This window comes from Labrus bergylta, chromosome 7, assembly GCF_963930695.1.
Source record: "Labrus bergylta chromosome 7, fLabBer1.1, whole genome shotgun sequence".
Lineage (NCBI taxonomy): Eukaryota > Metazoa > Chordata > Actinopteri > Labriformes > Labridae > Labrus > Labrus bergylta.
The window spans coordinates 32,812,952-32,824,951 of NC_089201.1; the positions used below are offsets into that span (position 1 = coordinate 32,812,952).

Genomic DNA, 12,000 nt, shown 5'->3' on the forward strand with positions numbered 1-12,000 from the left:
GCTCTCCGGCCGTGCCCGACAATCGGCTCGTACAGTGTGAGCACGTCGATCTCAAGGTCTGGTCGGGCGTCGTAAACGATTCAGTCGTACAGTGTGAGCTGACATGACACCCTGACTTTTATACAGTCGGGGAAACGATCTCACAGCGTGAGCCAGGCTTTAAAGACAATAAAGGTTTTTTCTTGTGGATAAAAATGGTGGTTCCATTGTCATAAGGGCATTGCTACTTCAAAATAAATAAATGAGTTGTTCTACCTCTGCAGCTCTTTTAATGATCAACATGATGCATTTCATACCAGACACAGTTTAATGTTTCTTCTCATGTCTCTTTGTGCGTCGTACTGCCTGTTTATGTTATTGCCTTGAATTTGGACTTTAAATCTTCCAAAGATGGCTCTGTTTCCCATCACGTTGTGGTAAACATCCTCTGTCTTATCTGTATTCAAACGCCTGCTTACATTTTCACTGCAGAAGATAATTACTGGACAGGATATTCCTCACCAGTGTCAGATATGTTTCCCCAAAACTACAAGTAAAGATTTCAGTTGAAGGACGCTCATTTAGCTTGTTAATCTTTTAAATATTCACACACACACACACACACACACACACACACACACACACACACACACACACACACACACACACACACACACACACACACGTTTAACACATACAATTGTTGCTCTGTGTGCATTTCTTCACATGTTTTTCTCTCTCTTATGTTTTAGAAAAAGGTAAAGGACACGAGGGCTCACGATTGTGATTAAAGGGAACATGCAATAGTTTTAAATCAACACCCAATAAAAACTCATGAGGATTGCCGTACATGTCGATATATTGACGGGGTTTGTGTTTTTTCACTTCTCAGAGGCCTTCTCATGCCCCCCATGCTCTTCAACAGGGACCAGATAGTCCACAAACTGCCGGCAGCCAATGGCAAAGGTTCTGTTTATTCCAGAGAGACTGTGTGTTGACTCAGGAGGGCCCCTTTGGATGGAGCAACAGCCCGTCAATGATTAAACTATTAATCAGGATTTTAGGACAAATTAAGGAGTTTAAGGGACTGGAAGAAATTTGATGTACTGTGTGTGTGTTTCCCTTTCTTCAAGTAAAGTGCCAATATAAACAAACCTGTCGAGTCTGGCACTGACATAATAGAAAAGTTTGATAGGTTCAAGGACGAACACCAATGCTTGGCACAGTCTGATTTTGGAGACTCTCTATAAAAATCTGCTTTCAGTGCCGATCAAAAGATATTTAAAAACAGTCCAAATGTTACCGTGAAAGGAAAGCACAAAAGAATAGACCATTAATCCTTCAAAATAAAACATGATTGCAGAACCTCTGCGACCATACCCCGACCAGTGGTGTGTTTAATGACGGCGTGTACGTTCCATGTTTGATGTTTATGCGTGTGTGGGTGGGATTTGTGGTCTGCTTGACAATTCATGAGGCAGCTTCTTCACTCATTGAGATAAAGAGGGACTTTTTTTTTTTTTTTGGGAGGGAGGGAGGGTGGGAATGACATGGACGGGGAATGGACAGTTTAATTAATAACCACCATCCATCTCTCCCTGACCTCAGTGGTCACACAATGCTCTCACTGGAACGCAGACACACCAGCGCTTTAATGTTCATTATATTGATTTAAGCTGTAGCTCTCCATGTGGATATCACAAACGAGTCGGAACAAAAGAGGAAATTTGGCAACTCAGGGATCCGACATCAACTGGCAAGAAAAAAGGTAAGAACTCTGATACTGAGCCTCACTCTATTTCATTTTTAGTGGTGACTTCTATGAGTCTGGTGTGGCCCCTGTGGCAGAGGTATGTCCTGCTGGTGTGCGGGGTTGTTAGAGTAGACCTGAAGGTTTTATGGGTCTGTGTGGGTTGCTTTTAGATCTCCGGGGAAATTACAGTGAGTTAATTAAAAAAAAAAGTGTGGCAGATGAAGTCTATAAAATATTTCGCATGCCGCTGTGTTGTGGCCTTGAAAACAGTGTAAGAACTTCACAAATGTAAAAAAAAAAAAAGAGAGACGTCTGTTTTCATACTTCCAATATGATCGAACATAAAATATTTATTTTAAAATGAGCTCTACATTATGATTAAGACGCATATTCATGGAGGGGACGCTGATCTAGAAACACATCTTTAAAGTCTTTATATATTTTTTTTGATCCAGCAGATGTCGCCCTTGAGCACCAGCATGAAACCAAAACAACTCGCGCTGCATTGTTGTGTTAGCATGCTAATGCTAGCGATCTTTATTATGCTGGTATCTTCACACTGCATGTAAATTTACCTGAAATGAGCGTGATCTAGAAACACAGTTAAGCAGTGAGTACAGTATGTTATTCTTCTTTTCTCTAGTCCCTCAATTAAACAACTTTTATACACGAGGGGAGGAGTCAGCCGGCCGTCCGGGCGATGTAAACAAAGTGAAGATAGGACTCTGAAAACTCTGAAAACATCACAGACAGTGGGACTCGGGTGTTACACCCATTGTAGACAGTCATGACTCACAGAGTTATTTTCAGAGGAGATACTGGATTTATATATTTAAGTGTGAAACATAGAAAGACTTTAAGGGTACAACATGAACTTGACATTTTTGGGACAGAACATAAAAACCTTTAAAGCTCTTACGAGGCTCTCATGGAGGCCTTCTTAATGCAGCCTCATCTTCGTACCTGCAGGAAGTCTTTCTGTGTGGGAGGAGGCTGGATGATCTTTTTTTCACAATACATTTATTACAACAAATTAATTTTACTCAGGCCATCAAGACACAGAACTCTAATGATGAAAGATAATGAGTTTTATTTTGGTTTTGAGATAGTTTTATGGACGTTCATATATTCTCTGTTTCCTGTTTGACTTCATGTATAGGCCCACTCTGGTATTTCTGTATATGATGTTTTTATGTTGATTCTAATGTCTGCTGCTTCTGTATTTTTGAAGAAGTGAAACAGAGGCCGACTTCTCCGACACCTACTTTGCCGAGTCCTACCTTTGTTTTCTGAGCTGGTGCCCGTAGACTCTCCTGAATGAATGAGTGGGTGGGCCCCGACATCAATGTGGTGGGACAGTTGGAAATCCCACCCAGCGATGAATTCTCCATCTCAGAGAGCTCCCATTTGTTTGGTAAGTGACTGAACCAGCTAACAGAGAAACATTAAAGACGACAGGAATTCATTTCTTTCTGCTCGCTTAATGCTAGCTTTAACAAGCTAACACGCTCACAGTGACTATGCAACTTAATGTATTAACATGCTTACACGTTTATATCTAGCATTTAAACACAGATGAAAATAATATAATGTCTTTAGTTTTACAGGTAGTCGGTCAAAAACCAAAGTATTGGTCCGTGGCTGTCTTTCTGAAGCTCAAACTTGGTAATTTGTTTCTGTGCCATGATCGTTTTCAGTAGCAAGGAGCGTCCATATTTGGACAGGAACCAGAATGTCAGCTGGTAAAAGAAGCAGGATATATTATTTTAAGATAATTTGAATGAAAAGACACCAAAAGACACCAAAAATGCTACTAAGAGGTTCAGTTTCATAATTATCTAAGGTGACACAGAGCAGACAGGCCCCTTATTATGCTTTACTTAAGCCTTAATATTACTTAAAGTCTTTATATGTGATTTTTTGATCCAGCAGATGTCGCCCTTGAGCTCCAGCATGAAACCAAAACAACTCACACTGCATTGTTGTGTTAGCATGCTAATGCTAGTGATCTTTATTCTGCTGGTATCTTCACACTGCATGTAAATTTACCTGAAATGAGCGTGATCTAGAAACACAGTTAAGCAGTGAGTACAGTATGTTATTCTTCTTTTCTCTAGTCCCTCAATTAAACAACTTTTATACACGAGTGGAGAAACACAGATAAAGACTTTCGAGGTTTGAGTTATTAAATTCAATTTACCTCTATCCTGAAAAAAATCAAATGAGATACAGAGATCAAAGGGAATAATACCACATTGTAAACATGTTTAATTCTGCTGCAGAGTTTGGCATCTTTAATATGAGGCCTTAGGCGAGTTCGTTGCTTTTGGAGACTAGCTCAAGTGACCACTAAGAGAACTGCAGCTTTTTGGCACTTCAGAATTAGTTTTGAACATTCTTATCTTTAATTCAAAGCCCTGAAAGTTTCCTCTTGTTGAGCGGAAGAAAACGTCACATTTTATTGCAATCCATCATTGGTTATTGAGATGATTCATCTTGGCCCTTGGGCGGTTCTAGGCAGGGGCCAACAGGGGCCAGTGCCCCTGTAACATTGAGCTTTTGCCCCACCCTGTGGCCACCCCTCCAAAAGGAAGAGCCCCCCCTCAAAACACATACACAGTATTTGACTCACAATCTAGTATTCAATACTGAAACAAATATAAATCATGGTATTTGATGATGTGCGCTTTTATTTTGCATAATTTATATATATTTTTAAAGTGATCATCTTTGTCTGTTTTTCACCTGGGTTTAATGTTCCTCTCTGACAAAACAACTGGCCCCAGTTTGGGGGTCTAGAACCGCCACTGTCTTTGCCTAAGTTGTAGACTGACATGTCTCTGGTTTGTCCTCTTCACATGCATGCATACATACAACAACAAAATACCCAATAAGTCAGTACAAATGGTGAGGGTGTGAGGCCTATCTGACTGTTTATTGTAACAGCAACCAATAACCACTCTGACTGCATAAGACACACATTCAATTAATCTTGGAAAACCTGAACAACAAGTGTTGCACCTAACGTCGAGTAAAAAGCAGATTAAAGAAATCTTTTTTTAAAAAATTTTTTTTAAGATTTATTTTTGGGCTTTTTGGGCCTTTAATACAGAGAGAGGACAGTGGATAGAGTCTGAAACCAGAGAGAGAGAGAGGACAGTGGATAGAGTCAGAAACCAGAGAGAGAGAGGACAGTGGATAGAGTCAGAAACCAGAGAGAGAGAGAGGACAGTGGATAGAGTCAGAAACCAGAGAGAGAGAGAGGACAGTGGATAGAGTCTGAAACCAGAGAGAGAGAGGACAGTGGATAGAGTCAGAAACCAGAGAGAGAGAGAGAGGACAGTGGATAGAGTCTGAAACCAGAGAGAGAGAGAGGACAGTGGATAGAGTCTGAAACCAGAGAGAGAGAGGACAGTGAATAGAGTCTGAAACCAGAGAGAGAGAGAGAGGACAGTGAATAGAGTCTGAAACCAGAGAGAGAGAGAGGACAGTGGATAGAGTCTGAAACCAGAGAGAGAGAGAGGACAGTGGATAGAGTCTGAAACCAGAGAGAGAGAGGACAGTGGATAGAGTCTGAAACCAGGGAGAGAGAGAGGACAGTGGATAGAGTCTGAAACCAGAGAGAGAGAGGACAGTGGATAGAGTCTGAAACCAGAGAGAGAGAGAGGACAGTGGATAGAGTCTGAAACCAGAGAGAGAGAGAGGACAGTGGATAGAGTCTGAAACCAGAGAGAGAGAGGACAGTGGATAGAGTCTGAAACCAGGGAGAGAGAGAGGACAGTGGATAGAGTCTGAAACCAGAGAGAGAGAGGACAGTGGATAGAGTCTGAAACCAGAGAGAGAGAGAGGACAGTGGATAGAGTCTGAAACCAGGGAGAGAGAGAGGACAGTGGATAGAGTCTGAAACCAGAGAGAGAGAGAGGACAGTGGATAGAGTCAGAAACCAGAGAGAGAGAGGACAGTGGATAGAGTCTGAAACCAGGGAGAGAGAGAGGACAGTGGATAGAGTCTGAAACCAGAGAGAGAGAGGACAGTGGATAGAGTCTGAAACCAGAGAGAGAGAGAGGACAGTGGATAGAGTCTGAAACCAGAGAGAGAGAGGACAGTGGATAGAGTCAGAAACCAGGGAGAGAGAGGACAGTGGATAGAGTCTGAAACCAGAGAGAGAGAGGACAGTGGATAGAGTCTGAAACCAGGGAGAGAGAGGACAGTGGATAGAGTCTGAAACCAGAGAGAGAGAGGACAGTGGATAGAGTCAGAAACCAGGGAGAGAGAGGACAGTGGATAGAGTCTGAAACCAGAGAGAGAGAGGACAGTGGATAGAGTCTGAAACCAGAGAGAGAGGACAGTGGATAGAGTCTGAAACCAGGGAGAGAGAGGACAGTGGATAGAGTCTGAAACCAGAGAGAGAGAGGACAGTGGATAGAGTCTGAAACCAGGGAGAGAGAGGACAGTGGATAGAGTCTGAAACCAGAGAGAGAGAGGACAGTGGATAGAGTCAGAAACCAGAGAGAGAGGACAGTGGATAGAGTCTGAAACCAGGGAGAGAGAGAGGACAGTGGATAGAGTCTGAAACCAGAGAGAGAGAGAGGACAGTGGATAGAGTCAGAAACCAGAGAGAGAGAGGACAGTGGATAGAGTCTGAAACCAGAGAGAGAGAGGACAGTGGATAGAGTCAGAAACCAGAGAGAGAGAGGACAGTGGATAGAGTCTGAAACCAGAGAGAGAGAGGACAGTGGATAGAGTCAGAAACCAGAGAGAGAGAGGACAGTGGATAGAGTCTGAAACCAGAGAGAGAGAGGACAGTGGATAGAGTCTGAAACCAGAGAGAGAGAGGACAGTGGATAGAGTCTGAAACCAGAGAGAGAGAGAGGACAGTGGATAGAGTCAGAAACCAGAGAGAGAGAGAGGACAGTGGATAGAGTCTGAAACCAGAGAGAGAGAGGACAGTGGATAGAGTCTGAAACCAGAGAGAGAGAGGACAGTGGATAGAGTCAGAAACCAGAGAGAGAGAGAGGACAGTGGATAGAGTCTGAAACCAGAGAGAGAGAGGACAGTGGATAGAGTCTGAAACCAGAGAGAGAGAGGACAGTGGATAGAGTCAGAAACCAGAGAGAGAGAGAGGACAGTGGATAGAGTCTGAAACCAGAGAGAGAGAGAGGACAGTGGATAGAGTCAGAAACCAGAGAGAGAGAGGACAGTGGATAGAGTCTGAAACCAGAGAGAGAGAGGACAGTGGATAGAGTCTGAAACCAGAGAGAGAGAGCGGGGAATGACATGTGGAAAGGGGCCACAGGTGGAAGTGAACCTGGGCCTACTGCTTGAGACGAGAGTCTCAACACATGGGGCGCGCCCTAACCACTGAGCCACCAGCGCGCCCCAGATTAAAGAAATCTTAAAATAAATCAAAATAAATCAAATTTCCACTTCTGTCACTGTGAATGGTTATGGGACAGATGCCAACGTGACTGAAGAAAAAGTAAAATGATGCTTTTCGTCAAGGATATCACGATGTAAAAAACAAACAAACGTCCACTCCTTCTGTTTTAAAAATGACTCCATTTTAAAGAAATGAAAAAAAAAAAAGCAGAGAGAAATAATTACCCTACAGAAACAGAAACTACACATGATTGCTTTATCCAGTTCATATCTTTCTGTCCCATTCCCTTCACCTCGAGTCACACAGCGCACAGTAGCAGTCAGATGGTAGCATTGCCCAAATCTGGAAACGACTTCCCCACGTTAGCCGGCTACTTGTAATGATGTAAAGAAATGTGACTGTGTGGTTAATGAGTAGCTGTGACAACCTTTGCTCCTCCTGGGATTTCTTAAGAGGTTCAGCACTTGCTCTGCTTCTCTCATGTCTAAGAGGACTTTTTTTTAAATAGAGATAAATGGAAGACAATTTGTTAGTTCAATACAAAGAAAGGATTGATCAACATCACACAGTTGGTTGTTGGGCTCTGAGAGTAAAGTCTCTGGTAGTTTGTTTGAGGGGGTCATACGGTCCAGACCAAGTCTTCAAGAGGTCAGTGTTATACCTTACAGATATCGTAGCGTTGTGTTAGTCACATAGCTTTAACAATGTTTTCATAATGTTTGAGCCTGGTTAAAGTAGACTACAGCTGGTCTTTAAAAAGTACAAATCGACACTCTGCTCTTTTAAAACACAATGTCACATATACACAAAACTGCCGAATTGTTTGGAGTAGAGTTTTATGTCTTTCTGAAAAGGCACTGTGTCCTCTGTGCATGCCAGTTGTTAATGATTTATAGGTTTATAGTATGTGTTGTGTGTGTTGCAGACGACTGTTGAGTCAGATTCTGTTCTAACGAGCTTCTGCAGGGACAAGTTGAAACCGTTTCCCTACAAAGGTTAGATAGATTATCATAGAAGTCATGTTACACAGTAAGGAGATATATGTACATGTGATGTTGGATTTCAAATCAAGTGCCTTTTCAGGACATGAATCACCTTTGATTTCATATGGGATAGGCAACCAGTTTTTATTAATAAAGCAGAACTAATAATTCTTTAAATAAAACGTTACTTGTAATGTGAAAGGGATTCCTCAACGTGACGCTCTTACAGATAATTGACATTAGATTCCACTTCTGCTCATTGATGACGGGATAAAACATTTTTAGGTAACCGCCAGAAATCTTTTTCAATCTGTTGTGTACTTTTAGTTTTTGCAGAGTATTGTCTTTTGGTACAGCAGAAAGTTCCTTCTTGACTCTGATTATGGTACTGAAGGTCCATTTACAACCCTTTTTTTAAATCTTTCAACCAAATATCATTATACTTCTTAGCAAATTGGTAGTAAGGCAGCTACAACAGTCATTACTTGGCTCATTATTGGTGCCATGTATGAACAACTTAAGCTATGTTCATTTGCCATGCCCAAAGATGCAGTTTGTATCTAAAGCGAGTATGTCGACCTTAAAGTCTTTCTATGTGATTTTTCACACTTAAATATAAATCAAGTATCTCCTCTGAAAATAACTCTGTGAGTCATGACTGTCTACAATGGGTGTAACACCCGAGTCCCACTGTCTGTGATGTTTTCAGAGTTTTCAGAGTCCTATCTTCACTTTGTTTACATCGCCAGGACGGCCGGCTGACTCCTCCCCTCGTGTATAAAAGTAGTTTAATTGAGGGACTAGAGAAAAGAAGAATAACATACTGTACTCACTGCTTAACTGTGTTTCTAGATCACGCTCATTTCAGGTAAATTTACATGCAGTGTGAAGATACCAGCATAATAAAGATCGCTAGCATTAGCATGCTAACACAACAATGCAGCGCCACTTGTTTTGGTTTCATGCTGGTGCTCAAGGGCGACATCTGCTGGATCAAAAAATCACATATAAAGACTTTAATGTTGGCAAACTTCTGCACATGCCTTCTTTAAAGCAGCTTCATCATACTCTCTTTATTCTTTTTAGATATTCTGGCAGATCAAGGTAGTCCTCTCCTACAAGATCCTGACATCTTACCCAGCTTCAACAGCTATCCCAGCATGCAGTACTCCTCCATGGAGCCGGCCATGTCCTCCACAACATACTACTCTAGTCACAACTACTTCCCTCATTACAATGGAGACGAATGGTACTCACAGACGGGGATATATGAACTGAGGAAAGGACCCCTGGAGGTCGGCTATGACACTGAGATGGAGGACACGGCCGTTGCGGTGCCCGCCGTGTGCAAGAGGACCCGGCACATGTCGCAGGCCGGACGGGTCAAAGGGGAGGAACTGTGTGTGGTGTGTGGAGACAAGGCTTCTGGATACCACTATAACGCTCTCACCTGTGAGGGATGTAAAGGTGAGAAGTATATTCATGACGAGAGAGCACTTATAGTAGCTTCTTTGAACACAACAAGCACCTTACTCTTTCAGTTTGCAGAAACAATTTCTTCTTTCCATGCCCATGCAGCGCCAGTCCTTTGGCAACTATCATCATGTCATCTTCACCACTCATCTTCCATGAGTCCATTTTGAGCCCAGCATAACATGCTAACACATCATTGCTATCTTAGGTGTTATTAGCTGCAGTTTCAAACCAAAGTAGTGTATCCTCCTCCCGCAGCAGTTCTCTTAAACTTACATTTACTCTCTTATATATTTTAGTGTTTCTAAGTATACAGGTGAAATCCTAGGTACTTTCATTGCATGCATTACAGGAAAGCATTTCAACAGTCACACACTATTGACCTGCTAAACGTTCCTCTGACGCTCCAACACTCTGTCTGCTGTCTCTTTTGTCATATCTCTCATTTTCATTTTAATATGTTTACGCAGCCTAGAAAAAAATATCATATATAACGACTTCCAGTGTTGTCACTACCCGCCCTATACTCTGCTACTGACTGACTGGAAACAACGGTTAGGTTGAGAGCGAAGGCTGCTTTACTTGCATACATATGGGAGGTAAACTTCATTGACTCCATCTTGATAAACAGCATCAACAACAAATTCCCACATTCATTTTCACCCTTCTCAGTTTTACTTCTTCCACTCACAGTCCTGGAATAATTTCAGCCCCTGAAAGACATGAATCAAACATCCATTGTATAAAGTACTAAACAAAAGAAACTAACTAAATCAAACCACCAAGAAGTAGCCTGTTAAGACGAGGGTTAAGGATTGTGCTGTGGCCAATCAGATTTTAGTGCGGGCCATGCCACCCCATGCCACCAGATGGGCCTGCCCTTGTTTAGTAAGACGTTACTTCCAGAGTTTTATGATCTTCTTCTGTTATATTTTCACAAGACTTACATTGGGATGACATGAGGTTGTTGTTTTTTACTTACAGGCTGCAGCTGGGAGAGTTAAAAACATTTTGTAGTATATATAAGAGCGCTGTTTATGCTGTTCTTGCTCAACAGGCCTGATACACAGCATTGAAAGGTTACAGCTTCACAGGGGATATTGTTGTGTCAGGGATCTGATTGGCTGCTGCGTCTGATGGTAAAACCAGATTAAGGGTTGTGTAATTGGTCTGTACAGTTCAGAGAGTGGCTCAGGCCACATGCATCTTTTTTCTGAATCTGACCCGCATACAAAACAGTATAGGAACCAAGCACCGAGTTGTGCGGTTGTCGTAACCATGGTAACAGCTTGATTGTTAACACAGACTACACATGAACAGACCTTTAAAGTAATTATTTCATTTGGCTGTATGTAAGTAAGTTGCTCCTAACACGTCTGCCTTTAACACTAACAACACATTAACTCTAAATTAGCTTACATCGTACATCAGCAGCTAATGATAGCCAGCTAACATCAAGAAACAAATCGTTATAACAAATAGCTAACTGTTAACATTTCACGTTTAAAACTGGGCATTGCACATACAATTTGAGTCTTACTCATGGTGTTTGTGCAGCCTTAGTGAGCTGATGAACAGTAAGTGCTGTAAACTTAAACTATACATAACCCTACCATCATGGTTTAGAGGGAGTTGAAGTGGAGGACGGGAATAGCCCTCCTCTGGGTCGATGGTTCTTTCAGAACACTAAAGTTGTTCCCTGGTGTGGTAGCTTGATGGAATAGTAAGGATGCCCAGATCAAGAACACTCAGCTTTGGGTAATGAGATGATGCTGTCACCAGCAGCCCAAAGATAATACCGTTTTTTTCCAATTTCTAAAACACAATTTTTCAAACTAGGCTGGTTTTATCAAAATACTTAACACAATTCACAAAACCACAAACTGCAACATACCTCACATATCCTGCAAAATGAAGCACTGCAACCAAAACTACATGTAGCTTTATCAAAATCAAACTTTTGCACCAAGTGGCCCACACTTCATTCATATTACCAGATTTTTGTCTAACCAACTACACACTGTTGGGCATAATGAAAAGCACTCTCATCTTTAGTATGCTTTGCCATAATACTAAAATAGTTTGAATTGTAGAAAATTCTTCAGATTGTTCACATGCACAGAAATATTTGCAGATACACACACACGCTGTTCAAACATTTATTTTTTTCACCAAACAAGTCAGTGCAACATATACCAGTTGAGGTGTTTGGCCAGGTGGCACATATATTGGCCAATTAGCTCATGAAGTGTCATTTTGAATGGCAGTGTTTTGAAATGGCAAACATGTGACTTTATGTCTGATTGTTGTGTCTTATGCAGAGAACCGTGTTCAGTGCATTTAAAAAGTCTCGTTTTGAATTGCAAAATGTGTGTAAAGCAGAAAATGAGTTTCGACTTTTGGAGACTTGAGAAGAGGTTTTGCTCTGTGTG

The 12,000-nt window shown here is 41.7% G+C and overlaps 1 protein-coding gene across 3 annotated transcripts in view; it reads left to right on the forward strand.

The window, feature by feature from the left end:
- Nucleotides 1–1,593: 1,593 nt before the first annotated feature.
- The window catches only part of nr1h4 (nuclear receptor subfamily 1, group H, member 4), a 17,335-nt gene continuing 6,928 nt past the window's right edge, over nt 1,594–12,000 (forward strand). For 2 of the 3 annotated variants that reach the window (XM_065957414.1, XM_065957415.1), the window contains exons 1-3: nt 1,594–1,747; nt 2,964–3,146; nt 9,182–9,562. In XM_065957414.1, coding sequence (XP_065813486.1) covers nt 3,050–3,146; nt 9,182–9,562 — 478 coding nt within the window. In that variant the 5' untranslated portion in view covers nt 1,594–1,747; nt 2,964–3,049. Of the gene's footprint in view, nt 1,748–2,963; nt 3,147–7,546; nt 7,761–9,181; nt 9,563–12,000 lie in introns of those variants that run through there. The other variant, XM_065957416.1, reaches the window with a different exon arrangement.